At 43.5% G+C, this 27,453-nt stretch overlaps 1 protein-coding gene across 1 annotated transcript in view; it reads right to left on the bottom strand.

The window, feature by feature from the left end:
* LOC132818510 (ubiquitin-conjugating enzyme E2 U-like) overlaps window positions 1-27,453 on the bottom strand; it is a 51,828-nt gene that overhangs the window by 18,766 nt on the left and 5,609 nt on the right. The window contains exons 5-6 of the mRNA XM_060829571.1: window positions 14,508-14,637; window positions 10,251-10,335 (exon numbers count right to left, since the gene is read on the bottom strand). Coding sequence (XP_060685554.1) covers window positions 10,251-10,335; window positions 14,508-14,637 — 215 coding nt within the window. The remainder of the gene's footprint in view (window positions 1-10,250; window positions 10,336-14,507; window positions 14,638-27,453) is intronic.

The raw sequence follows: 27,453 nt of genomic DNA, 5'->3' as shown, positions 1-27,453 counted from the left end.
AAGGTGACGACCGAGGGGTTCTGTCTTCGTCGTGTTGGAAGGGGTGGGGTTCAAGGGCGGAGCTGTGGGAAGTGAAGGAGATATGCTAGAGGGCATCATCGACTAAGTGGGAGGGGAATTGTGATCTTTGAAGAAGGAATCTGGGATTCTCTTGCCATCTGACACCTGGAGGAAGAACTCCTCTGAAAACTGGGACTCTGAAACCACACGAGATCCATGTGGATTTCAATAGTTTCTTCATTTCACTACCCCCCCACATTATCACAGTCCCAAGTGTCCAACTCAGCACCATCCTCTTGACCTGTCCCATCTATCCGCTCCACCCTCCTCTCCGACCTATCACCTTCTCAGCTACCTTCCCCCCAACCCCACCCCACTTCCATTTATCCCTCAGTCCCGCCCCCGGTCCTTAAGCCTCATTCCTGATGAATTCCTCATTCCTATGCCCAAAACATTGATTCTCCCGCTCTTCGGATGCTGCCTGAATGCTGTGCTTTTCCAGCACCACACTCTCGACTCTAATCTCCAGCATCTGCAGTCATCACTTTTTCCTAGCATAAGATAAGAGCCCAAAGTATTGGAGTAGTATATTGGTATGGATAGAGAATTCGCTCACTGGCAGCAAACAGTACATGGAGATAATGGGCTCTTTTTCGGCAACTGTAATCAGTAGGGTTCCATGGGGATCAGTGCTAGAACTGCAACTCCGTTATGATTGGAGGAAGGAAGCAAATGTACTGTCGCCAAATTTGCAGCCAACACAAAAATAGGCAGAAAGGCAGGTTACTAGTGAGATGCAAGCAGTTTACAGAGATGATTTGGAGATTCCGGTGTCGGACTGGGGTGTACCAAGTTACAAGTCACATAACACCAGATTATAGTCCAACAGGTTTAATTGAAAGCACTAGCTTTCGGAGTGCTGCTCCTTCATCGGGTGGTTGTGGATTACACAATTGTAAGATACAAAATTTATAGCAAGAGTTTACAGTGTGATGTAACTGAAATTATACATTGAAAAATACCTTGATTGTTTGTTAAATCTCTCATCTGTTAGAATGGCCATGATAGTTTCACTTCTTTCATATGTAAATCACAAAACCATTTTTAAAAGTTACATTTTCAGGTTAACTGTAACAATTGGTGCCAGTGCAGATAAGATGCTGAGATGTTAAAGGTGTTAGCCCCCTGCCTGGAGAAGTAGCCTGGTCCGGTCCATGAGTGGGTGCATATCCTTGAACACAAAGTGTCCTTGCTGCAGCAGTGCTGCTGGTGTCAGTGCAGTATCAAAGTGCAGAACCATACTGTGAATGGATTGGAGATGTACCAAGAAGGGTTCTTCAAGGCACATGTAGGTTGCCGATGTCCGCAGATATATGGTGTATGTGGCCAGTGCCTATGGAGTGTGGCCCGAGATTGAGGTCGTTTAGAGGAAGTAGCCAGCTGAAGTTGTCAGGTACCCACTCCACCCTCTACATCGATAATTCTGGGCATCCAGTTTGCTAGTGACTGGTGATAGCAGAGCAAGCTGAATATTAATGAGATGAGATCTTAATAGGCAACTCAGTGTTCTCTCATGAGAATCTCACCTCGAGGTCTGGAACTTAGATAAAAAGTGCAGTAAATTGCTCCAGAGGTTAATACAAGCCTCATTGGACTTCTCTCACTAACGTGGTTATGCTATGATTCTGTGAGCGTGACTATATCAGGCCGGTGCTTGACTAGTCTGTGAGAGAATCTCCCAATTTTGGTACTAGCCCTCAAAATGCCATAAGGGGTAGTATGTTGCAGGGTTGACATTGTCTAGGTCAATGCCAGGTTGCCCATCCTTCTCTTGAGACATTTTCACAGTTGATCCAAGTGAGTGCCTTACTGGGCCATTTCAGTGGGCAATTAAGACCACATTCTGAGTCGGGAGTCACATCTCGGACAGATCAAGTCAGGATGGCAATTTTACCTCCCTAAAGAGCTTTAGTGAACTAGAAAGTTTCATGACCACCACTCGACTTTTAATTCTAGACTTCTATTGAATTTCAATTCAAGGAAGGGAACATAGCAGTACTTTGGGATGGAATTCCACAGGATATAGATAATCAATGAATGTCTAGCCTTGTAGCAAAGAAACACAGGGACAGTCAGAGCAGAGTAGTGGAAAGATCCAGAAAAGATGATGATGCAAAGATCTGAAAGTGAGAATCAAAATATTCAAATTGACTTGCAGAGACACAGGAGATTGGCAGAGCTAATAAATACAGAGAACTTTGAACTTTGCAGAAAAAGATGGAATATGAGAGAATATTTTGGACAAAGAACAATTTACCTCTACCCAGTCTGAGATCACGTAAAATTGTAACAAAAACGTGGTTTGAACTTCCTGTTGTGTATGTATAAGCTCCAAAGTATATTCTAATCATGCAGAGGAGCTTTTATTAAGATTTTTAACCAAAAACAGAAAATGCAGAGCATGAACAAAATTGTTTTCAATTGTTGCTTTACCGACATGGATTAACTGAATCTTATAGTAATACGTTGTTAGGCAAGTGATCCTGCACCCAACTGGCTTCTCAATTTCAGATGGTAGTCTGGCAAAGCCTCAATAAGAGGAAGGAAATGAAAATCAGAAGGATTAGTGCAGATTGTTCGCTTGTAGCTTTTTGATGGCTTGTTTCGGGCAGGATTTACAAAGGAGAGGAAATGGCCCCTTCGTTGGGATAAGCAACAATCACAAAACCATAAATTTGCCCATGGGAAATTTTAAAAAAAAATTCATCTTCTTTTGAAAAAAGATAGACTTTTCCACTTAATGTAGTATTAAACCATAAGAAAGGTTCCACATCCCTCAGGTGTTGAATGAGTGCTACATCACTGAAATGATGGAGCTCAAACGGTTAACACACATTTCAATGATCATTCTCTTTCCTGCAAATCACAACTATCCCCAAGCAACAATTTAGACAGGAGAATACAGGAGTCTGAAGGCCTCTGTTTAACCTCAGGGTATGTAAAAATTTGAGATATTTAAAGAAAAGCCATTGAGCATTACTTATAACAATCATATGGAGATAATCTTCAGGAGTTTTTGAAAAATTAAATCATATGTTCAGATCTCACAGGTGTGCAGTACTGAAAAGATTATTGTGGAACTCATACTGGAAACAAACAAAATTTCAATAAATACCAGTCATGATTTAGTCAGTTTTCCTGACATTCAAGTAAGTAAATTTCCAGATAATTGTACCCATCCTTCAAAAAGGGGAGTAGATGAATATTAGATTAAAAAATGGATCATTTTTCTCTGTAGAAATACTGTAGGTTTACAGAGCTTGCTATTATTGAAATGTAAATTTGCCACTTCACAACTTGCTGAGGGACATAAAGTTGACATGAACAGGAGATGTTGATACTTAGATGATAAAATACCCACCAGATACAACTGAAAATATGGCCTTCTTCACTGGAAAACATTCATAATGGTATGTCCAAACCTTCCCTAAACCACCACTCTGGCGCTGAAAATTAACTTATATTAATATGCATCTCTTTATCTTAGATTTGAATTATTGTTGGAGAACGTGGTCCCTTTTATTTCTCTCTTCCTTGAAAATGTAATCCTTCACTTTGTTTATTTTGTTTTTTGTGCCTTAATAGAAATTGGGCTGAATTTGATCTGAAGTAGTTCAAGGGTCAATATTGTCAAATTTCATGGAGGGTTTCTCTATGTGAGGCCCAGTGAGGTTTCTCACTCTACTAAACTCACTCATTAACTATTTACCACATTCTTATGCCATGTCTCTCGCCACAGACGGCAACATTCCCCATTGCTGGCACTACCTGACATTGCTGGTTCAGATGTCCCCATCATTAAACAATGGTTGTGAACCAGGTCAAGCACAAGCAGGCTTGCAGTTGCCCCACAGTGTACATGTGAGTTGCTCTAGACATACTCAATGGAGGGAAACTGTGCTGAAAGGAACCTCGAGGTCTTTGTGGATGAGTTGGTGCAGAGGAGGGACTGTCCTTTTCCTCCAGAGGAGACTGTAACACAGACTCAACGGCAGGGTCTGTGCTTGCCATCCAGATCAGGGCAGTACCCACAGTTTGGAGGAACGACTAGCAATGCAGAAAAAAGGTCAATGACCATCTCGGCTCCACAAGGGTAAGTACCACCATATTCTCTCTACTACCTCACACGCACTATCTCTGTTACCTCTCACACACTATCACTGCTACCTCACACACTATCTCTGCTCCCTCACACACGCTATCTCTGCTCCCTCAAACACGTTATCTCTACAACCTCTCACATGCTATCTCTGCTCCCTCACACACACTATCTCTGCTACCTCTCACGCACGCTATCACTACTACCTCTCACACGCTATCTCTACTACCTCACACATATTCTCTCTGCGACCTCTCACACATGCTATCTCTGCTACCTCACACACGCCATCTCTGCTACCTTCCCATGCTATCTCTACTACCTCACACATGCTATCTCTGCTGCCTCACACGATATCTCTACTATCTCCCCATGCTATCTCTGCTACCTCTCACACGCTATCTATGCTACCTCACACACGCCATCTCTGCTACCTTCCCATGCTATCTCTACTACCTCACACACGCTATCTCTACTACCTCACACACGCTGTCTCTGCTACCTCACACACACACTATCTCCGCTTCCTCACACACACTATCTCTACTACCTCACGCACGCTATCTCTACTACTCACACACGCTGTCTCTGCTACCTCACACACGCTATCTTTACTACCTCACACAAACTCTCTCTGCTACCACAGACACGCTACCTCTGCTACCTCACACACATTATCTCTACTAGCTCACACATGCTATCTCTGCTACCTCACACACACACACTATCACTACTACCTCTCACACGCTATCTCTACTACCTCACACACGCTATCTCTGCTCCCTCAAACACGTTATCTCTACAACCTCTCACATGCTATCTCTGCTCCCTCACACACACTATCTCTGCTACCTCTCACGCACGCTATCACTACTACCTCTCACACGCTATCTCTACTACCTCACACATATTCTCTCTGCGACCTCTCACACATGCTATCTCTGCTACCTCACACACGCCATCTCTGCTACCTTCCCATGCTATCTCTACTACCTCACACATGCTATCTCTGCTGCCTCACACGATATCTCTACTATCTCCCCATGCTATCTCTGCTACCTCTCACACGCTATCTATGCTACCTCACACACGCCATCTCTGCTACCTTCCCATGCTATCTCTACTACCTCACACACGCTATCTCTACTACCTCACACACGCTGTCTCTGCTACCTCACACACACACTATCTCCGCTTCCTCACACACACTCTATCTCCGCTTCCTCACACACACTATCTCTACTACCTCACGCACGCTATCTCTACTACTCACACACGCTGTCTCTGCTACCTCACACACGCTATCTTTACTACCTCACACAAACTCTCTCTGCTACCACAGACACGCTACCTCTGCTACCTCACACACATTATCTCTACTAGCTCACACATGCTATCTCTGCTACCTCACACACACACACTATCACTACTACCTCTCACACGCTATCTCTACTACCTCACACACACTCTCTCTGCGACCTCTCACACATGCTATCTCTGCGACCTCGCACACGCTATCTCTACTACCTCACACATGCTATCTCGGCTACCTCAAACACACACACACACACACACACACACACACACACACACACACACACACACACACACACACACACACACACACACACACTATCTCTGCTACCTTACACACACAATCTCTGTGCCACCTCTCACACACGCTATCTCTGCTACCTCACACATGCTATCTCTGCGACCTCGCACACGCTATCTCTACTACCTCACACATGCTATCTCTACGAACAAACACAAGCTATCTCTGCTACCTCTCACACACGCTATCTCTGCTACCTCTCACACGCTATCTCTGCTCCCTCACACACACACACTATCTCTGCTCCCTCTCACACGCTATCTCTGCTCCCTCTCACACGCTATCTCTGCTCTCTCACATGTTATCTCTGCTCTCTCACACACGCTATCTCTGCTCTCTCACACACGCTATCTCTGCTACCTCTCACACGCTATCTCTGCTCCCTCACACACGCTATCTCTGTTCCATCACACACGCTATCTCTGTTCCATCACACACGCTATCTCTGTTCCATCACACACACTATCTCTACTACCTCACACATACACTATCTCTGCTACCACACACACGCTATCTCTGCTACCTCAGAACCGCTACCTCACACACGCTATCTCTGCTACCTCACACACAGACACTATCTCTACTACCTCACACACACTCTCTCTGCTACCTCACACACGCTACCTCTGCTACCTCACACACTATCTCTACTACCTCACACACGCGCTCTCTGCTACCTCTCACACATGCTATCTCTACTACTCCACACACGCCATCTCTGCTACCTCACAAACCCTACCATTGCTACCTCACACACGCTATCTCTGCTACCTCACACACTTCTCTGCTACCTCTCACACACGCTATCTCTGCTCCATCACACATGCTATTTCTACTACCTCACACACGCTGTCTGTGCTATCTCACACACGCTATCTCTGCTACCTCACACACATACTATCTCTACTACCTCACACATGCTATCTCTACTACCTCACACAGGTTATCTCTGTTCTCTCACACACACTATCTCTGCTACCTCTAACATTCTATCTCTGCTCCCTCACACACGCTACCTCTGCTACCACAGACACGCTACCTCTGCTACCTCTCACACATGCTATCTCTACTACCTCACACACACTCTCTCTGCTACCTCATACACGCTATCTCTGCTACCTCACATACGCCGTCTCTGCTACCTCACACACACTATCTCCGCTACCTCACACACACTATCTCTGCTACGTCTCACACGCTATCTCTATTACCTCACACATACTATCTCTGCTACCTCTCACACATGATATCTCTGCTACGTCTCACACGCTATGTCTACTACCTGACACACGCTGTCTCTGCCACCTCACACACGCTATCTCTGCTACGTCTCACACGCTATCTCTGCTACCTCACACACACTATCGCTGCTACTTCTCACACATTATCGCTGCTCCCTCACACACGCTATCTCTGCTACCTCTTGCACACTATCGCTGCTACCTCACATTCCCTGTCTCAGCTACGAGGCCCACAGCCCAACTATGCTCATGGTCTACCCCTCTCACTGTTGTTTGCTCTCACCCATCCTATCCCCCCACCCTACTAACCCTGCATGGCCTATGTGCTTTCACCTCACTCACCCAGAAAATCCTATCCTCACCTCCACTAGCACTAACCGCCTTTTAACTCAGTCATTCCCTCCCTTCTTCTCATTTCAGGGCAGAACAGCTCTGTTGAGGTGGAGAGAGCCACAGTGGGCAGTGGAGTGCCTGACATTCAGTTCCTCATAGTGACGAGTGAAGAGATCCCACACTGATATCTGTGTCGTTCCTCTGTCTTCCCATATCTTCCTGAAACTGGTAGCACTGGAGCCAGACGGTTGGACACGACCCACTGCCTGGATTATACAGGTATGAACCCAATGACCCTGGCCATCTCAACTGACTGTGTCCCAAGCTCATGGACTGATAGCAGAGGTGCTTTTGATTTACTGTGCCAGTAGCCCCCAATTGACATTAACTCCCTTCTCTTGATAGAGGACTACTGCCCTTAGACTTTGAGACGTAGCCATTTGGATGATGCACATACAGTGTGTTTGCTGTAATATGAGACTGACATAGCATGGTGTGCTGCAGCAACATGTCCACCATCTTGACCGATGACTGCTGGCAATCAGGACAAGCTTCCTGACTTTGTGTCTTTGCTGAAAAGCAAGGCAAGACAGACATATTGTCAGCCTTTAAGCTCTGGCTGAGGAGGAGAAATGTCAGGGCATTCAAATAGACAAAATGTGAGTGCCCACTAAGAGAGCAAGTGAGGAGCCCTCAAATGCACCCTGGCCCAATTGATGCGATCGGTGCTTGTTCTGGTGTGCAAAATGACCTAGCAGCAGCAGCAGCGCTCTCATGAAAGGTGCCAGCTGGATTCAAAAGGCAGCGTTAACGTGGAATACTGTCTTGCTTGTGGATTAACAATATGCCATAAGGGTACATGAGGCTGGCATATGGTCTATGCCAATGTCTGTAGACAGGATGCATGCTCATAGACTGTGCCCAGAGATGTTTCCAACTGCTGTCCAAGATGGAGGGTCAGAGAAGTAAAGTAACAGTTTTAACTTTGGAATGAAGAATTATTGCCACCTTGTTGTCTTTATCCAATGGGTGAGAGAATTGGCCAAACTGACCAGTATGGCACAACATCACCCTGTGTTCCTGGTAATTGGTATGGATCAGAAGTACTGAGGGACAGGATAGGCTAACATACAAACAACAGTGAAATGTGCTGGGATAGAAAAAAAACATGATATTATGAAAATGTAAAAGAAGACAAGGAGCATTTGGTGCATACCAATGCGATAAGATGAGCTATTGAGATTTTAATGAATGCTAATACAAGCAATTAGACCTCTTAGCCAGATCCAGGTCTTGGCCATTCAACACTCGATCACAAAGTGGAATTTCTTGCTCTTAACATCAAGAATCTCCTAACTGCTGATCCTACTCTATTTTCCCTACTTTCTCACCTGCAGGTGCTCTGCACTGTATACGGATTTCTAGAAGGCATTTGACAAGGTGTTGCACAAAATAAGAGCTCATGGTATATGGGGTGACATACTACCATGGAGAGAAGATGGCTGGCAAAATGGGAGGGCATAAAGGGAATGTTTTCAGGCCCTGCAGGATATGGTGAGTAATGTGACACAACGCCCTGTGGGGCCTCGATAGTTTACCCTCGACGTGAGGACTCAGATAGAGGGACTGAATGTATGCTTGCTAAATTAGCTGATGACACAAACATAGGTAAGAAACCAAGTGGTGAAGACGACATAAGAGTCTGCAAAAGTATAGATAGGTGAAGGGAGTGGGCAAAAAATTGACTGAGGAAATTTGAGAAAATGTGAACTTGTCTACTTTGGTAGGAAGAACAAAAAACAGTGTGTTATTTATTGCAAAATTGAAATTGCAGAACTCTGAGACAGAGAGAAATCTGATATACAAAATGTTAGTATATATGTGATTTGGAAGGCAAGTGGAATTGGTCATTTATTGCAAAGGAAATAGATTGTAAACGTAAGGTTGTCTTGCTACAGATGTGTAGAATGCTGGTGAGACCACACCTAGATTATTGTGTACAGTTTGACCTACTTATTTAAAAAAAAAATTAAAATGCATTGGGCGCAGTTAGGTGAAGATTCACTTGACTGATACCTACGATGGGGAAGTTATCTTATGAGGGAACATTGGATCGGCTCGGTGTGTACGGTTTGGAATTTTAAAGGAATGAGACATGGTTTCACCTGAAACATTGATGATGCAGAAGGCACTTGACAAGGTAGAAGCTGAGAGGATGTTTTCTCTTGTGGGAATGTTTAGATTCAAGAGACACAGTTTAATAAAAATAAAAGATGGGGGGTGTTCCATTCAGGAGGATGAAGAGAAAGACCTTTTTTTCCTCTTTGTGTCAGAAACACTAGAACTCACTTTCCCATAGAGCACTGGAGACAGGGTCATTACATACTTTTGAAGCAGAATTGGAATACATTCTTGACTAACAAAGGAGTAAAAGATTATCTGGATAGGCAGGAATGTGATTTTGAGGGCAAAATTAGATCAGCCATGATTTTATCAAATGGCTGAGTAGGCTGAATCTGTGCGTTTATAATTGCTATATTCCTATTTGTTATCTTCTTTAGTCCTTTCTTCTTTGCTGACATCTTGCAAGTACTTCTATTACATTCAGCTACTCACTGAGTTAGCAGTTCCTTTGTTTTAGCATAAAACATAAATCCAATAATGTTTACAATGCATTTGCTTAAAGGCAGAAGACAAAAATGATGAAAATCAGGACAAAAAGCTTCCTGCAAAAATGGGAATTTAAAATTCAGCAGTTCTTAGTGGTTACCAGAAAATATACGATCCACCAGTACTCTTATTTCACTAACTTTATTATATTTGTATGAGGTGAACCAAGTTGTGTGGGTCTAGAATATCCAAATGTTGATTACTGACATCTGGGTTCTATTGATCTACTCACGTTAGTGGCTTCCCGCAAGGTAGTGTGGAAATGTGGTCTTCAAAACGGGTCACAGGAAAACTCTCAACTTCTAACTTAATTCCAGCTGTTGAGGGGCAAAGGTAAACTTGAGAGACGCCAGTATTAATACAAGGAACCAACTATGTCACACTGTTTTTCCTGTTCCCCAAAATCTCCACCTTATATTACTGAACTGAGCTGCCAGATGAAAATCCTGAAAAACGTCATTCCCACTTTCAGCATGTCAATAATGAAGCCTGTAACAATACTGAGGAGCTGGTCTATAATACCCAGATGCAATATGTATATATTTTATATCTGAATGTTAACCCCAGCATGCAAATTCCTCCTGTCACAATTGCATTCCTTCTGTATCATTTACAGCCTTTCGCAGCTCTCCCCCACTGCTACCATCTCGACATTTGTTTCCTGTTTTAGAGTCACATAGTCCAACCATTCCATACCGACCATATTCCCAAACTAAGCTAGTCCCATCTGCCTGCACTTGGCCCATATCCCGCCAAACCTTTCCTATTCATATACTTATCCGAATGTCTTTAAATGTTGTATTTGTACCTGCATCCACCATTTCTTCTGGAAATTCATTCCACACCCAAACTATTCTCTGTGTACAATTTGAAAGTCCAGGGGGGCCCTCAGCCACCCAGTTCACCAAAATATTTTTCCTTGCACAGAAAGAGAGAATAGAAAATAGTCTCTTCCCATGCATATCCAGAGATGAGAGGTTCGAAAAGCCCAAAAGGAGAGATACAGGGTCCACCCTAATTTCCGTTCCTAAAATTTCTGTCAGGGTATTTGCCACTTTAGTCCAGTATCTGCGGATTTTCTGACAAGTCCACAGACAATGTACAAGAGTACCCACCTCTAATTCTCTGTGTACAAAAGTTGTCCCTTTTTACAATCTTTCTCCTCTCACCTTAAAAATATGCCCCCTAGTCTTGAAACCCCCACCCTAGGGAAAATACACTTGCCATTCACATTGTCTATACCTCTCATGGTGTTGCAAACCTCTATAAGGTCATCCTCTCAACCTCCTACACTCCAAAGAAAAAAAACTCCCAGCCTATCCAGCCTCTCCTTACAACTCCAGCCTCCAAGCCCGGCAACATCTGTGTTGATACTTTTAATGATTTGTGAATGTGTATACCCCTAAGTCTCTCTCCACAGTTTCTATCTTATTGATTAGTTTCAATGAATAGGTGGGTTCTTCTCAGAGACTTATGGACTAGCCTTCCCCAGCACTCAGGGCTCTCTGCTATCTGCCAAAAAGTCTTGAGTATAAATGTCAGTGTGTAATTTTAACTGTCATGATTTGGAGATGCCAGTGTTGGACTGGGGTGTACACAGTTAAAAATCACTCAACACCAGGTTATAGTCCAACAGGTTTATTTGGAAGCACACTAGCTTTCAGAGCGCCGCTCCTTCATCAGGCGGTTGTGACACAATGACCTGATGAAGGAGCGTCGCTCCGAAAGCTAGTGTGCTTCCAAATAAACCTGTTGGACTATAACCTGGTGTTGTGTGATTTTTAATTTTACTATGATCTCAACTGATTAAATTTCTATTCTCACTGGATAAGGTTCAGGGGTGAATGGGGGCTGATTTTTCTTCTTCTCTATCCCAATGTTGCTGAAACTGCTACTCTGAGCTGAGAGCAGCTAATTCCACTTGGATCAGACCAAAGATGTTTAGTGCCTTCCATCCATTCCATTCCACCCTCAGAAGAGAGAAAACAGTGGGGCCTTAAGTCCAAAAATCAGAAGCTTCAGCTTGCCTCGCACAGCCACCTATGACCAGGTCTGCCTTTGACACCAACTTATTCTTTAAGCCCTCCGCCACTACTGTGACTGTCTAACAAGTTTAAAGAACCTGAATCCAGTCAGCTACTTATGCAAGTTTCCCCCATTACCTTGTCCACTAAACCAAACCTTCAATTCTTGTCCCACCACCTCTGAAAGCCTAACGCTCCCTAGTTTCTTCCCAATCAGCCCTTTCCCCTCTTCAAACACATCTCACTGCAAGACTGACTCTTCCTCAAAGACAATGTTTCTGAAAGGGATCACATGGAGGTGATAAAAAGCTAACATGTCTCTGTCGGTTTGATGGAAGACAAGAACAAGGTTGATCGTTTCACTGTAGCAGGTAATGGTGAGGTTGGGCACAGCGGAAGCAGCATGAAAAGTAGGATGGTCAACATGGAGGATCCTGTCTGCTGTGTAAAAAGGAAGACTTGGCTCAGGGACAAGGAGGACAGTTTGGCAGTCTAACCACAGCACTTACTGATAGACATGGAGAAACGTTTGGAAATGGGGAGGGAAGAGGTATAATCAGGCAACCTCCGTTGAGAATTGGCTGGTTACAGCTATTACTGGAACATCCTTGAATTTAAATAGGGGGAGAATTCCACTAAAAGAAGGGAGAATTAGAAAAGAACAATCTAAAGGTAAGAGATGGGGAGAATGAGGCAATCAGTTGAATCTCTTGCTTGAGGCCAGATCAAAAAGCAACATTGGAATTGAAGAGTTAAGAGGGTGGTGCTGGAAAAGCACGGCAGGTCAGGCAGCATCTAACAAGCAGGAGAATCCTGATGAAGGCCTTTGCCCGAAGTGTCAATTCTCCTGCTCCTTAGATACTGTCAGACCTGCTGTGTTTTTTCAGCACCACACTCTTGACTCTAATCTCCAGCACCTGCAGGTCCTCACTTTCACCTTGGAATTGAAAATCCCATTTGTTTTTACTTGTGAGACATGTCTCCTTTCTCCTCTTCACTGAAGTCATAGAGTCATAGAGATGTACAGCAGGGAAACAGACTCTTCGGTCCAACCTATCCATGCTGACCAGATATCCCAACCCAATCTAGTCCCACCTGCCAGCACCCAGCCCATATCCCTCCAAACCCTTCCTATTCATATACCCATCCAAATGCCTCTTAAATGTTGCAATTGTACCAGCCTCCACCACATCCTCTGGCAGCTCATTCCATAAAAGTACTATCCTCTGTGTGAAAAGATTGCCCCTTATGTCTCTTTAAATCTTTCCCCTCTCACCCTAAACCTATGCCCTCTAGTTCTGGACTCCCCGACCCCAGGGAAAAGACTTTGCCTATTTATCCTGTCCATGCTCCTCATAATTTTGTAAACCTCTATAAGGTCACCCCTCAGCCTCCGACGCTCCAGGGAAAACAGCCCCAGCCTGTTCAGCCTCTCCCTGTGGCTCAAATCCTCCAACCCTGGCAACATCCTTGTAAATCTTTTCTGAACCCTTTCAAGTTTCACAACGTCTTTCTGATAGGAAGGAGACCAGAATTGCACGCAATATTCCAACAGTGGCCTAACCAATGTCCTGTACAGCCACAACATGACCGTCATTCAATGAACTCTTCCAAGTGTAAATCCTGAGAATGAATATCAATGATATTTAATTTTTTTAGACACCATACCCAAACTAAACTATAGGGTGAGGCTGAATAAGCTGGGGCTGTTTTCCCTGGATTGTTGGAAGCTGAGGAGTGACCTTATAGATGTATATAAAATCACAAGGGGCATGGATAGGGTAAATACACAAGGTTTTTTCCCTGGGCTAAGGGAGTCCAGAACTAGAGGGCATAGGTTTAAGGTGAGAGGGGAAAGATATAAAAGAGACCTAAGGGGCAACTGTTTCACACAGAGGGTGGTACGTGTATGGAATGAGCTGCCAGTGGAAGTGATAGAGGCTGGTACAATTGCAACACTTAAAAGGCATCTGGATGGGTATATGAATAGGAAGGGTTTGGAGGGATATGGGCCATGTGCTGGCAAATGGCAGTAGATTAATGTCGGATATCTCATCTGCATGGACGTGTTGGGCCTTAGGGTCTGTTTCTGCAGTGGACTCTAAACTGTTCCCAGCAGAGAGACAAACATGTTCCAGTCAGGAACATTTAATAATGATATTCAGTATCAGTGCTGATTAGTTTCCCCCCTGCCTAACCTGCAGCAGCTTGAGCCCACTAACATAAGTGAACTCAGGATCAATGCTGGGATCTTGCTGGTCAATACTGATTAGCTTCACACTTCAACTGAGCTGCGAGCTACCCCTTGGCACTTTTAAAAGGGGCCCCTAATTTGAAGTTCTGAAATGACTGTCCCTCCCCTGATTTGGTTCTTTGCTCCTTCACACCTTGGCTGCTGGGCAATTCTATGGGTTATATTTTCACTAAATAAATATTTCAGAGGTTTATGACAATCAAGGTCTTACTTTCATTCAGCTGCCTGCTGGTTCTGACACATTCCAAAATCATTTCTCGATAACACGCTGGGTTTTCCCTCAGCATCTCCGCAGCGTCCACATTGACTGCATTTTCCAGCACGGGATTGGACAACATCACCTAGGTGGAGATGGGAGGACACTCCGAATCAAACATTCCATGATTAAAGGAGGACAGGACCGAGAGGTGAATTAACTGATCTGATATCATCTTACCTCCTCTGCATTTCAACTTTCAACCCAAACTGAACTGAAGGATAAAATTCATCTTTCATTTCTGGCTGTTCATATTAGATTAGATTCCCCACAGTGCAGAAACAGGCCCTTCGTCCCAACAAGTCCACACCGACCCTCCGAAGAGCAACCCACCCAGACCCATTCCCCTACATTCACCCCTGACTATTGCACCTAACACTACGGGCAATTTAGCACGGCCAATTCACCTGACCTGCATATCTTTAGACTGTGGGAGGAAACTGGAGCACCCGGAGGAAACCCACGCAGACACGGAGAGAATGTGCAAACTCCACACAGTCAGTTGCCCGAGGCAGGAACTGAACTCGGGTCTCTGCACTGTGGGCAGCAGTGCTAACCACCGAGCCACGTGCCACCCCTTTATTGTAGCATGACCATGAACTATTTAATGGAAGGACTGTAAAATCATACCTCTCACCATCCAGTTGATTGCCTATTGGCAAGAAAACAATGAAATACATCAGACAGGAGAGTCAAGTCTGGACACTGAAAGTGAAGAACAGACAGTCTTGTCCCGACGACAAATGAAAGAGAAACTAAGACAGAAAAAGAAGAGGAGGTAAAGTTGATTGGATGGATAACATTGAGATGTGGAAGATTGGAGAAACAGAAGAAACAAGATGTGCCAATGCCTTTACTAAGGCTATTGTGAAAAGCAAGGAAGTGAGGAAGGAAAGAACTGCAAGATGCAATGTAGTAGAGGCTGCAGAAGTGTTTGGGAGAGGAGGAGGGTGCTAGAGGTGGGGAAACAATTTGGTCACGGTGGTTCATGATAATTGAGAATATTGCTGACTTCTTCCCATTCTCCTCCGGAAATGTCAAATGTCAACACAATGCAGAAAGTACATGTCTGCATCACTTTGGCACTGCTGTCTCACAGCACCAGGGACACAGGTTCAATTCCACCCTCAGGTGACTGTCTGTGTGGAGTTTGCTCATTCTCCCCATGTCTGCGTGGGCTTCCTCTGGTGCTCTAGTTTCCTCCCACAATCCAAAACTGTGCAGGTTAGGTGGATTGGCTGAGCTAAATTACCTTGCAGTGTGCAAGGATGTTCAGGTTAGGTGGATTCGCCATGGGAAAGGGTGGGTTGCAGGGATAGATTCTGAGTCTGGGTGGGATGCTTTTCAGAGGGTTGGTGCACTCTTGATGGGTCAAATGGCCTCCACCTGTACTGAAGGCATTCTGTGATTCTAGTTTATCTTCATCTCTTTCTATGTGACAAGTAATTAAAAAGAAAAAGAGGCTTTTTGAGAAAATCTCGAGAAGATCCCTCAAAATATTATTTTAACTTCTGAGAGTTGTCCCCACATCATGATCACAAGCAGTCTAGGAGCCTAGCAGCAGATGCAGCTACATCAAGTCTTATGATAGCTGAAGACTCATTACCTTCACACCATTCACCAAACTCCTTCTCACTAGTTCCCAAACATTAGGACAGGGGAGTGAGTGAATTAGTGCCAGTTGTGTAGGAACATGACAGGACATTGGCTAGTGAGATGTAGAAAGGGTCAGAGATTTGCTTCATACCGCTCAAAGTTAAGAAACGTGCAGCGAATAGATTTTGAAAGTACAAATAAAGGAAAGGAAATAGAGACATCAATCTAACAGATATGAAATACAGCAGAGGAGAAAGTAAGAAAATGGAAGTGTGCATGTTTGAGCATGAGAATCAGCGAGAGAACAAACTAGCAATAGGGAGTGTGTCCGTGTGTGAGTAAGAGAGAGAGAGAGAGACTGTGGGTGTCAGAGAGAGTGAGTGTGTGTGTGAGAGTGACAGAGAGAGAGAGACAGAGAGAGAGAGACAGAGAGCGCACGTGCACATCAGACAGAGAGAAAGTATGTATCAGAGAGGTAGAGAGAGAATGTGGGTGAGAGAGAGAGACAGTGTGCGTGCGAGAGGCAGAAAATATGTGTGTATGTGTGTTAGAGAGAGTGAGACATCGTGTGTGAGAGAGCTACAGAGAGAAAGAATGTGTGCGTGAGATCGAGAGACTGAAAGAGAGTCTATGTGTGTTTGTGTATGTGTGTCTTTAATCTTCCAAAATTGTGATCCCTATTATAATAAAACAAAATATTGCCGATATTGGAAATCTGAAACAAAAACAGAAATTGCTGGAGAAACTTGGCAGTATCTATGGAGAGAAAATGGAGTTAACATTTCGGGTGAGGTGACCCTCAGGTTAAACCACCACCAGTTGTTTCTCTAATGAGAGACTAAGCCTAATGACCTGGTATGATGAGGGCAGCAGATGCCTGGGAACACCATAGCCTGCAATTCCCCTCAAAGTCACACACAATCTGGATTTGGACCGGTCTCACCATTCCTTCAAAGATACAGGGGCAAAACAACACTGTGTGTGCTTATACCCTGAGTGCTGTGTGCTGGTTGATTAACACTATCTTCTCTAGTGCCATTAGGTCTAGGCAGTAAATGCTGGCCGTGTCCTTGATGTCCATATTCTATAAAAGATTAAAGTAAGGGATTGATTATTATTGTCAGGGGAACATGCAGAAACTGCGAGAGAATTGAATATAGAAAACAGGTCTGAAAAAAGATTCATGGAATTATTTGCCATATCTCAAAATCAAAATAATTCATTGCACTAACCAAATAGGATCTGGTTATGAAATTCTCCTATATTGTAAAAAACTGTGAGGAAGAAATGAGGAAATGGACAAAATGGATACACATTTCAGGGAATCATAATTTGGAGGTGACGGTGTTGGACTGGGGTGTACAAAGTTAAAAATCACACAACACCAGGTTATAGTCCAACAGGTATTGTGTTATGCATTGGTGTTGTGTGATTTTTAACATTTCAGGGAGCTGGCATAAGCATGTTTTGTGTTGTAAAATTTAATTTGCAGACAATGGCTCCCTCTGCTGGAATGACTACCTATTACATTCTAAATAAATGGCAAACAAAGTAAAATACATCCTGGACAAGCAGTAAACTTGAAATTTCAGAAAATAATAAAGGTAAAACTCCAGCTCTGGATGCATTCTAATAATAAGGATATTCTATATTATCTTAATTCATAAAGTAGATGAAAAAGTGCAGTAGTCCGCCACCATGTCTTTCAATTTGGATATGAAAAACAGACAATCACCACTGTACCCTCAATGTATTTATCCAATCTTACCTCACATCCTAAATACAAATACTAGGCAAATTATGATAGTGCAGAATGTCATTAAATAACTTAAAAGATGGCTTGATTTTACTTTAAACTTTATTTCTGTTTAATCTTAAGTTTGAAATGACCCTTTTCCTATTTTGTGTGAGGATATTGTTTTATTTTCTTTCCTCCACATAGTTTCAGAAATGCAGAAGTGTTGCGGAACAGGAAGAGGCCATTTGGCCCATTGTGCTGCACTGGCTTGTTATATGAGCATTATTATCTGGTGCTGTGTCCTGCTGTTTTCCCCATACCCTTGAATGTTATTTTTATCCACACAATTGGCCAAGTGAGAAGCTTTTCCCCACTTCACCCTCTGCAGATCACTTTAACTCTATCCCATCCTGCTCTTGTTCCTTTTCCAAGTGGGAACAGTTTCTCCCTACCTACTCCATCCAGCCCGCTCAGGATCGTGAAAACCATTAAGAGATCTCTGCTTAAGTCTTCTTCTCCCCAAGGAGAACAGTCCCAACTTCTTCAGTCGATCCTCATTTCTGAAGTTCCTCATCCTGGAATCTCTCTTATAACATGCCTCTGTACTCTCTCCAATGTGTTCACATCCTTTCTATATGGTGACACCCAGAATTGTACTCAATACTTCAGCTGAGGTCTAGCAAGTGTCTTACACAGGTTCAACATCACCTCCTGGCTTCTATATACGAGGTTTCTATTAATAAAGCTGACGTTACTGCGTGCTTTACTTACTGTTCCCTCTACCTGTCCTGCCAATTTCAATGCACATATATGTTATTGCACCCTCTATTTTATATTGCTCTTCTCACCAAACTCCATCACTTCACACTTTTCCACATCTGAAGCACCTGCCCACTTTTATCATCTTGTCTACATCCTTCTGGACTTCTGCACTGTCCTCCTCCCTGTTTACAAATCTTTGAAGCTTTGTGTCATATGTGAACTTCGAAATTGCCCGCTGCACACCAAGATCCTAATCATTTTTATATATCAGGGAAAACCAGAGTCTAATTCCACTACAAAACCTTGCTCCAGCCCAAACACTTTCCATTGATTCATCTCTGTTACCCATCAATCAGCCAATTTCACATCCATGTTGCTTCTGATCTTTTCATATCATAACCTAAAATGTTCCTCACAAATCTGTTGTATGGCCCTGTTTTAAGTGTCTTCTGAAAGTCTACATACACCACACCAACAGCTCTACTCTCATTGAGCCTGTTACCTCTTCATATAACTCCAGCAAGTTAGTTCCTAATCAACTCACCTTTATCCATGTAATCAATTCTACCCCAAATAGTTGTCTTTAGGAGCTTCCCCATCAGTGAAGTTAAACTGAACAGGTCCGGAATTGGTGAGATTATCCTTACGAGCTTTCTTAACAGGGCCAGAGTGTTTGCAATTTTCCACTCTTCTGGCACCTAGGAAAGACTGAAAGATTGTGTCCAGTATAATTTCCACTTTCAATTCCTTCAAAATCATTGAGTGGCTCACACCTGGTCCCGGTTCCTTGTCAACGTTAAGTACCCACGGTCTATCTATCACTTCGGCGCTAACCATTTGGAACTACTTGACTGTGTTCTCTCTCTGTCACCATGATGCAAAATATTCACATATCACCTCAGCCATGCTCCCTGCCTCCAGGTATAATGTCCCCTTTGCACACCCCCACACCCCATCCCCCCGTTGATCCCTAATCAATTCCTACGTCTCCTTTTACTACTCATTTACGATTTGTACAGCCTTGGAAAACTCTGGGACACCTCTTTCTGTTGTCTGCCAACCTTTTCTCATAATTACTCTTTGCTTCTCTGCTTTCTCACCTCCCTTTGAAAAGTTTTTTTTAGATTAGATTACTTACAGTGAGGAAACACTTCCTTCGGCCCAACAAGTCCACACTGACCCGCCGAAGCGCAACCCACCCAGACGCATTCCCCTATATTTACCCCTTCACCTGACACTACGGGCAATTTAGCATGGCCAATTCACCTAACCTGCACATTTTTGGACTGTGGGAGGAAACCGGAGCACCCAGAGGAAACCCACACAGACACGGGGAGAATGTGCAAACTCCACTCAGAGAGTCGCCTGAGGTGGGAATTGAGCCCTTGTCTCTGGCGCTGTGAGGCAGCAGTGCTAACCACTGTGCCACCGATGCTGTTTATTTTCGACCTGACACTTGTTCTAAGGACATTTTTCTTCCTTTTTATCTTAATTTCTACTTCCTCTGTCATCGATAATGCCCTGGATTGGTTTGTTCTATCTTTTCCCATTTGAGCGAATATACCATGACTGGACCCAAACCATCTTCTCTTTGAAGGTAGCCTTTTGTTCAGTTAATGTTTTTCTTGCAAACTGCTCGTCCCAGTCAATGCTGCCCAATTCTATTCTTGCTCCCACTGAAGTCTATTCTCCACCAGTTGATGTTTCTCACTCTGGATTGTTGCAAATCATTCTGTCCCATCACCCGAACCTTATAATACAATGATCACTGTTTCTTAAATGCTCCCTAACTGAGATTTGATCCACTTTGCCAGCTCTTTCTGAGCACCAGGTCTAACAGTGCACTCTGACTTGTTGAACTGGAAATATAGAGTTATAGGAAGCTCTCCTACATGCAATCCAGGAACATTTGTTCCTTGCTGCCCTGAACACTATGAGTGCCCTGTTCATATTTGAGTAATTGAAGTCCTCCATTATAACTACTCCAATATTTTGGCATCTCTTTGTAATTTCCTTGCAGATTTGTTCTTCTACATCCTTTCCACTGGTTGTTCTAAAGACTACATCCAGCAACTTAATTGTACCCTTTCTGTTCTCTAGTTCTAGTCAAATTGATTCTGTGCTTGGACCTTCCGAGACATCCAGTTTCTCCAGCCCTGCAATTAATTCCTTAACCAGTTCTGCTATCCTCTTCTCTGTTCCGAGTAGCTTGTCATCTGCAAACTGTGCCTGTAACTCTCCACTATTAACGATACTCCATACATTCACATACAACCCTAATTGAGACTTCAATACTTTCTTCCTGATTTTCTTGGTTTCCATAGCCCTGCCGATGGTCACAGGATAGCTATCAGAACTGTGAATGTTAAATCCCTGGCCTCAACAGCAGACTGAGGCAAACTACATCACCCCCTTTCACCATCATTGAAGTAATACAGATCTGGGAATTGTATCTGATTGTGTCTCTCTCACTGAAACATTAGGAGTAACTCTGTTCATTGCTTTCTAGAGGTTGTGATTTGAAAACCTGTAGACCAGGTCACAATATTCAGCAAAATGTTACTATTCTCTGTTGTTACTATGCAACATTATGTGCACTATGTATTTCAACAGGAATCAGTTACTCTTGGCTAACTGACAAATAGATGTTTAAGCTGGTAGAGTAGTGGATCACGTCACTGGATGAGTAATCCAGAGACTGTCTGTGCAAAGCAATGTAACACAGGCTATACAATCATAGACTCCCTGCAGTGTGGAGGAGGCCTTTCAGCCCAACGAATCCACACCAACCCTCCAAAAAGTAAGCCACCCAGATTCCATCCCCTTACCCTATCCCTGCACTTCCCACGGCTAATCCACTTAACCTACATATCCTGGATTCTATGGGGCAATTTACTATGGCCGATCTTCCTAACCTACACACTCGGACTCTATGGGGCAATTTGCATAGAACATAGAACATGACAGTGCAGTACAGGCCCTTCGGCCCTCGATGTTGCGCCGACCTGTCATACCAATCTGAAGCCCATCTAACCTACACTATTCCATGTACGTCCATATGCTTGTCCAATGACGACTTAAATGTATTTAAAGTTGGTGAATCTATTACAGTTGCAGGCAAAACATTCCATACCTTTACTACTCTCTGAGTAAAGAAACTACCTCTGACATCTGTCCTGTATCTATCACCCCTCAATTTAATGCTATGCTCCCTCTTACTCGCCGTCACCATTCTTGGAAAAAGGCTCTCCCTGTCCACCCTATCTACCCCTCTGATTATCTTATATGTCTCTACTAAGTCACCTCTCAACCTTCTTTCCTCTAACGAAAACAGCCTCAAGTCCCTAAGCCTTTCCTCATAAGACCTTCCCTCCATACCAGGCAACATCCTAGTAAATCTCCTCTGCACCCTTTCCAAAGCTTCCACATCCTTCGTATAATGCGGTGACCAGAACTGTACACAAAACTCCAGCTGTACAGCTGTAGCATAACCTCACGGTTCTGGAACTCAATCCCTCTATTAATAAAAGCTAAAACATTGTATGCCTTCTTAACAACCCTGTCAACCTGGGTGGCAACTTTCAAGGATCTGTGTACCTGGACACCAAGATCTCTCTGCTCATCTACACTACCAAGAATCTTACCATTAGCCCAATACTTTGCATTCCAGTTACTCCGACCAAAGTGAATCACCTCACAGTTGTGTGCATTAAACTCCATTTGCCACCTCTCAGCCCAGCTCTGCAGCTTATCTATGTCTCTCTGTAACCTACAACACCCTTCGTCACTATCCACAACTCCACCGACCTTAGTGTCACCTGCAAATTTACTAACTCACCCTTCTACGCCCTCATCCAGCTCGTTTATAAGAATGACGAATAGCAGTGGACCCAACACCGACCCTTGTGATACACCACTGGTAACTGGACTCCAGGATGAACGTTTCCCAACAACACATTTTCAGCTCTGATCTCCAGCATCTGCAGTCCTCACTTTCTCCTAGAAGATTTCCCATCAACCATCACTTCTTTCAGCATGCCAATTACTGATCCAAACTGTTTTATCTCCCACAATCCCATTCCTCCGCATTCTGTACCATAGCCGACAGCTTTATCGAACGCCTTACTGAAATCCATATACACCACATCAACCGGTTTACTCTCATCTACCTGTTTGGTCACCTTCTCAAAGAACTCAATAAGGTTTGTGAGGCACGACCTACCCTTCACAAAACCATGCTGACTATCCCTAATCAAATTATTCTTTGCTAGATGATTATAAATCCTATCTCTTATAACCTTTTCTAACACTTTACCAACAAGTGAAGTAAGGCTCACTGGTCTTTAATTATCAGGATTGTCTCTACTCCCCTTCTTGAACAGGGGAACCACATTTGCTATCCACCAGTCTTCTGGCACTATTCCTGTAGACAATGACAATTTAAAGATCAATGCCAAAGGCTCACAAATCTCCTCCCTGGCTTCCCAGAGGATCCGAGGATAAATCCCATCCAACCCAGGGGACTTATCTATTTTCACACTCTGCAGAATTTCTAATACCTCTTCCTTGTGAACCTCAATCACACCTAGTCTAGGAGCCTGTATCTTAGTAATCTCCCTGACAATGTTGTCGAGGAGATTACCATGGCCAATACACCTAATCTATACACCCCTGACGCTACGGGGCAATTTACCATGGCCAATCCACCTAATCGACATACCCCGAACTGTACGGGGCAATTTACCATGGCCAATCCACCTAACCTATACTCCCAAACTCTATGGGGCAATTTACCATAGCTAATCCACCTAACCTACACACCGGACTCTACGGGGCAATTTACCATGGCCAATTCACCTAGCCTACACACCCGGACTCTACGGGGCAATTTACCATGGCCAATCCACCTAATCCAAACATCCCGGACTCTATGGGGAAATTTACCAAGGCTAATCCACCTAACCTACACACCCGGACTCTATGGGGCAATTTACCATGGCCAATTCACCTAACCTACACACCCGGACTCTACGGGGCATTTAACATGACCAATCCACCTAATCCAAACATCCCGGACGCTTTGGAAAATTTACCAAGGCCAATCCACCTAACCTGCACAAATTTGGACTGTGAGAGGAAACTGGAGAAGGGGAGAAAACTAATGTAGACACAGGAACAAAGTGCAAACTCTACACTGGCTGTCACCCAAGACTAGAATCGAACCCAGCTCCTTGGAGCTGTGAGGCAGCAGTGCTAACCACTGCCACCGTGCCACCCAATTCTTTGCGCAGTCAAAACCTATTGCTCAGTGAATCAGAAAGGGAAGCTCAAATGATTATTCAACTCCATAATTAATGAGCAATGATCCAACTTAAATCCTCCAGTGTTGGCAAACTGTGACCAACCCTGATCAGATGGACTTGGGGACCTGCTGGTTTCTAATATCCCAAAGCATAGGAAACTGTCTGTAGGGGAAACACCCATGTTCCACCACCACCAGGTCTTTACTGCAATGCCCCACCTGACTGCCTCCTTTCCCTCTAATCTACACAAGGAGGAGGAACAGGAGAGGGCCTGCATCGTTCACATCACTAAAGGGAATAGATCACTTGCAGTGAGTAACCATTTGCATTCATTATTTCCAATTGAATATCAAAATTCCTCACATTACTTGTTGCGAACATTATTTTTTCTATCAGAATTACTGTATCCCAGATAAGTTGAGTATTGATTGGAAAGTTGTACATTTTTGCTGCTTTTGGGGTAAGTGTTTGAGCCTGTGTTTGATAGTGAGCTTCCAATATGTACTCTCAGGCAGTGGAATCAGAATAACAATGTTTCAAGATTTTATTTTTGACTTGTTCTTGTGGATGAAAGCATAGCCACACAGCTACAGAATACAATGGGGTCAGACAGTTTCTATATCCAGTCTAGGTGATTTTCTTATCTGGCATGTACAAATGGGTTGACGAGATTGTCATGATTAATGGTTCGAAAATAATGTCACATTTTTTTTCTGACATTCAATGGTACCTTTTCATTCAGTACAGTTTGTTCTAGACCCACAGCTTTACAAATTGACCTTTTCCATGATTGTTTCTTCCTAGCTATATATTTTTGTTTTATTTTACTGTCTTCATGCATCCAGCTGCATGATGGGTTAGCATAAATACATTTCCAGTGCTTTTGATCTTCATCTTTATAAATACCAAGCTCGCTATATTGTCAGCAGCTTTAGCTCGGCCATGGACCTTTTGGAGATATTATTTTGCCTTTTCTGGTGTAAAATGAACTTTGTCAGGTGAGTGTTTCACTGACCTTTTTTTTGCAAGTAGATGAGTTTTGATATCAGGCTTTTTTTCAACAGATGTGGTTCCTTGAATTAAGTTTGGAATTATTTTACCAGAAGTGGAGATTCCTCTGAGGATGCTTTGTCATTTTTATCCCAATGGTTTGCATATCTGCTTCAGATTTTGATTATAAGTTAGTTCCTCATGTTAATAATCTATCCTTATTCAAACTATTCAGGCATGTATATCTTCCTGGAACTCATCGACTTGATCTTGTCGCCCTTTGAGCTAAGACTATGCCTGCTGTCCTAATTCTATGATCTCATCCAAATTGCATCAAGTGACTTACAAGCTTCAGCATTCCTGACCCTGTTTTTCTTCCCTTTTTCCCAGACCAAGATGTAATCCAGCTAGGATTTCTTATATTTTGGGATTTACATCTCCAAAACCTCTCCCTGTTTTTTTCATGTTATTATTTGCAGCTCAGAGGTTGGTCTTCATGGTGCAATCGAGACGTAAATCTCCAATGGCATCACAAATTGAGCAGTGAACTATTCCTTACTCAGCCTTGCATTCATATCACGTTCGCTAATCAGTGGGTTATGGGATGGAATAGATTTCAATTATTTTACATAATTTTTCATAATGCTTCATACTTTTGCATATATGACGTGGTTTGGGAGGGGCAGACTTACCTGGACGCTTTGTTCCAGGAGGCAGTTACACCCAGCAGATTAAGTCATTCAAATTCATTTAGTGATCAGGAACAACAGGGCGTGACTGTAAGTGAGGCAGGTAGGGGGATTCTGAGTTCAGGAGTGGAGGAGCCTCAGCCCTTGACCTTGTCCAACAGGTGTGAGATTTTTGCTCCCTGTATGGATGAGGAAAACGGCTGTGGACAGGATGAGCCAGCTGACCATGGCACCATGGTGTAGAAGGCCATTAAAGAGGGGTGGGGCAAAAAGACAAGGAGTTGTTATAGGGGATTCTATAATATAGTATCCTTTGTGAACCGGATCGGGAGTCCCATACGGTGTGTTGCCTGCCCAGTGCCTGGGTGCTGGTCATCTCCGACCAGCTAGCAAGGATATTGGAGGGGGAGGAAGAGGTTCCAGTTGTTGTAGTCCACGATGGCACAAACAACATAGGCAAGGATAGGAAGGATGACCTGTTTGGGGAGTATCAAGTACTAGGAAGGAAATGGAAGAAAAGATCTTCGAGGGTTAGAATCTCTGGATTACTGCCCAAGCCATGTGCTAATTGGCATAGGGACAAGAAAATTACGTAAGTAAATAGAGTCACAGAGATCTACAGCACAGGTAAAGGCACTGTGGCCCATCATATCCAAGTAGTCAGGATGGTAATGGCAGAAGGGATGACAAAGGGTTAGCTTTTCTGAAATAGTCTAGCAGCAAAATCTAAAAGAAATGCATCAAATATAAACTGATCATTTTTAGATCATAACTTAAAGAGCACATGACATACTAAATACACGGTTGGATGTTTTAAATTCATTAATTGTTTTTGAAGCACAACACATACAGATTATCCTTCCGTTGGAGAAAGTAAGGAAGGGGAAGCGTTGATTTAAACAGAAATAAACCAAAACTACTTTCACCACCAATCTCATCTCATTTTCTCAATGGCACATTTCTCCCAGGCTACTCTCATTAGCCCGTTCCCTTCTGTCCTTAACAGTGGCTCACAGCCCATATCCTGTTAAATTGAGCTTGCCCATCAGTGGCAGAATCACTGACCATTGCAACGCTAGCTCAGCGTAACATCCCTCAAATGGTATCTTCATGTGACATAATGGTCCGTTGACAACACTGCTGATGTAATGACAAAATGCAATTAATCAACTTGTTCAGCAATATTATGTCACACCTTTGTTAAAAGTCCAACTTTAACCCATTGCACCAGTGAAGGGCTCCCAGGAATGATGTTTATTCTCTGAAAGTGCAGATACTGGCAAAGCTAACAGGATATACTGGCACCACCTGGGTGTGTTATGTTAGGCTCTGGTCAAACATGGCCTGAGGTGTCAATCCACTAACAATCTTACAAAATGTTTTCCTCATCACTGGCCTGTGTGAACCTTGCCCCACTCCACACAGCCCTCTAGTTGTACTACAGGTTGAAACTTAACTCCAAAAGTGGGTGGGTTAAAATTAGATCAGAGGTTAAAAATTGAAATATCAGAAACAGGAACCCAACCCACCCACAGACTGTTGTAGTTGGGAAAACTGCAAAAACTGAATGAAAGGTATGCTGTAGTTTATTCAAGAAACCAGACGTCCAGGTTTTGTGACCTCAAAGCAGCCCTCACATGGAGCAAACCATCGAAGCTAAAATCTGAGCCAATGTATAATTGGACCCCGCGAGAGATCCAGCAGGTCTCCCTGCCTCTCTGGGTTAGAAAGCAGCCACAGACCTCTGATCAACCTTCTAGAGTCAAAAGCATACCCACACAGTCCTTAATTACACTAAATTCCAATTAGTGACTGTTCCCTTT

Source organism: Hemiscyllium ocellatum, chromosome 9 (genome assembly GCF_020745735.1).
Source record: "Hemiscyllium ocellatum isolate sHemOce1 chromosome 9, sHemOce1.pat.X.cur, whole genome shotgun sequence".
In the NCBI taxonomy this organism is placed as follows: Eukaryota; Metazoa; Chordata; class Chondrichthyes; order Orectolobiformes; family Hemiscylliidae; genus Hemiscyllium; species Hemiscyllium ocellatum.
Note: the sequence above shows the minus strand (reverse complement) of the source record. Positions and strands in the feature narration are given on the sequence as shown.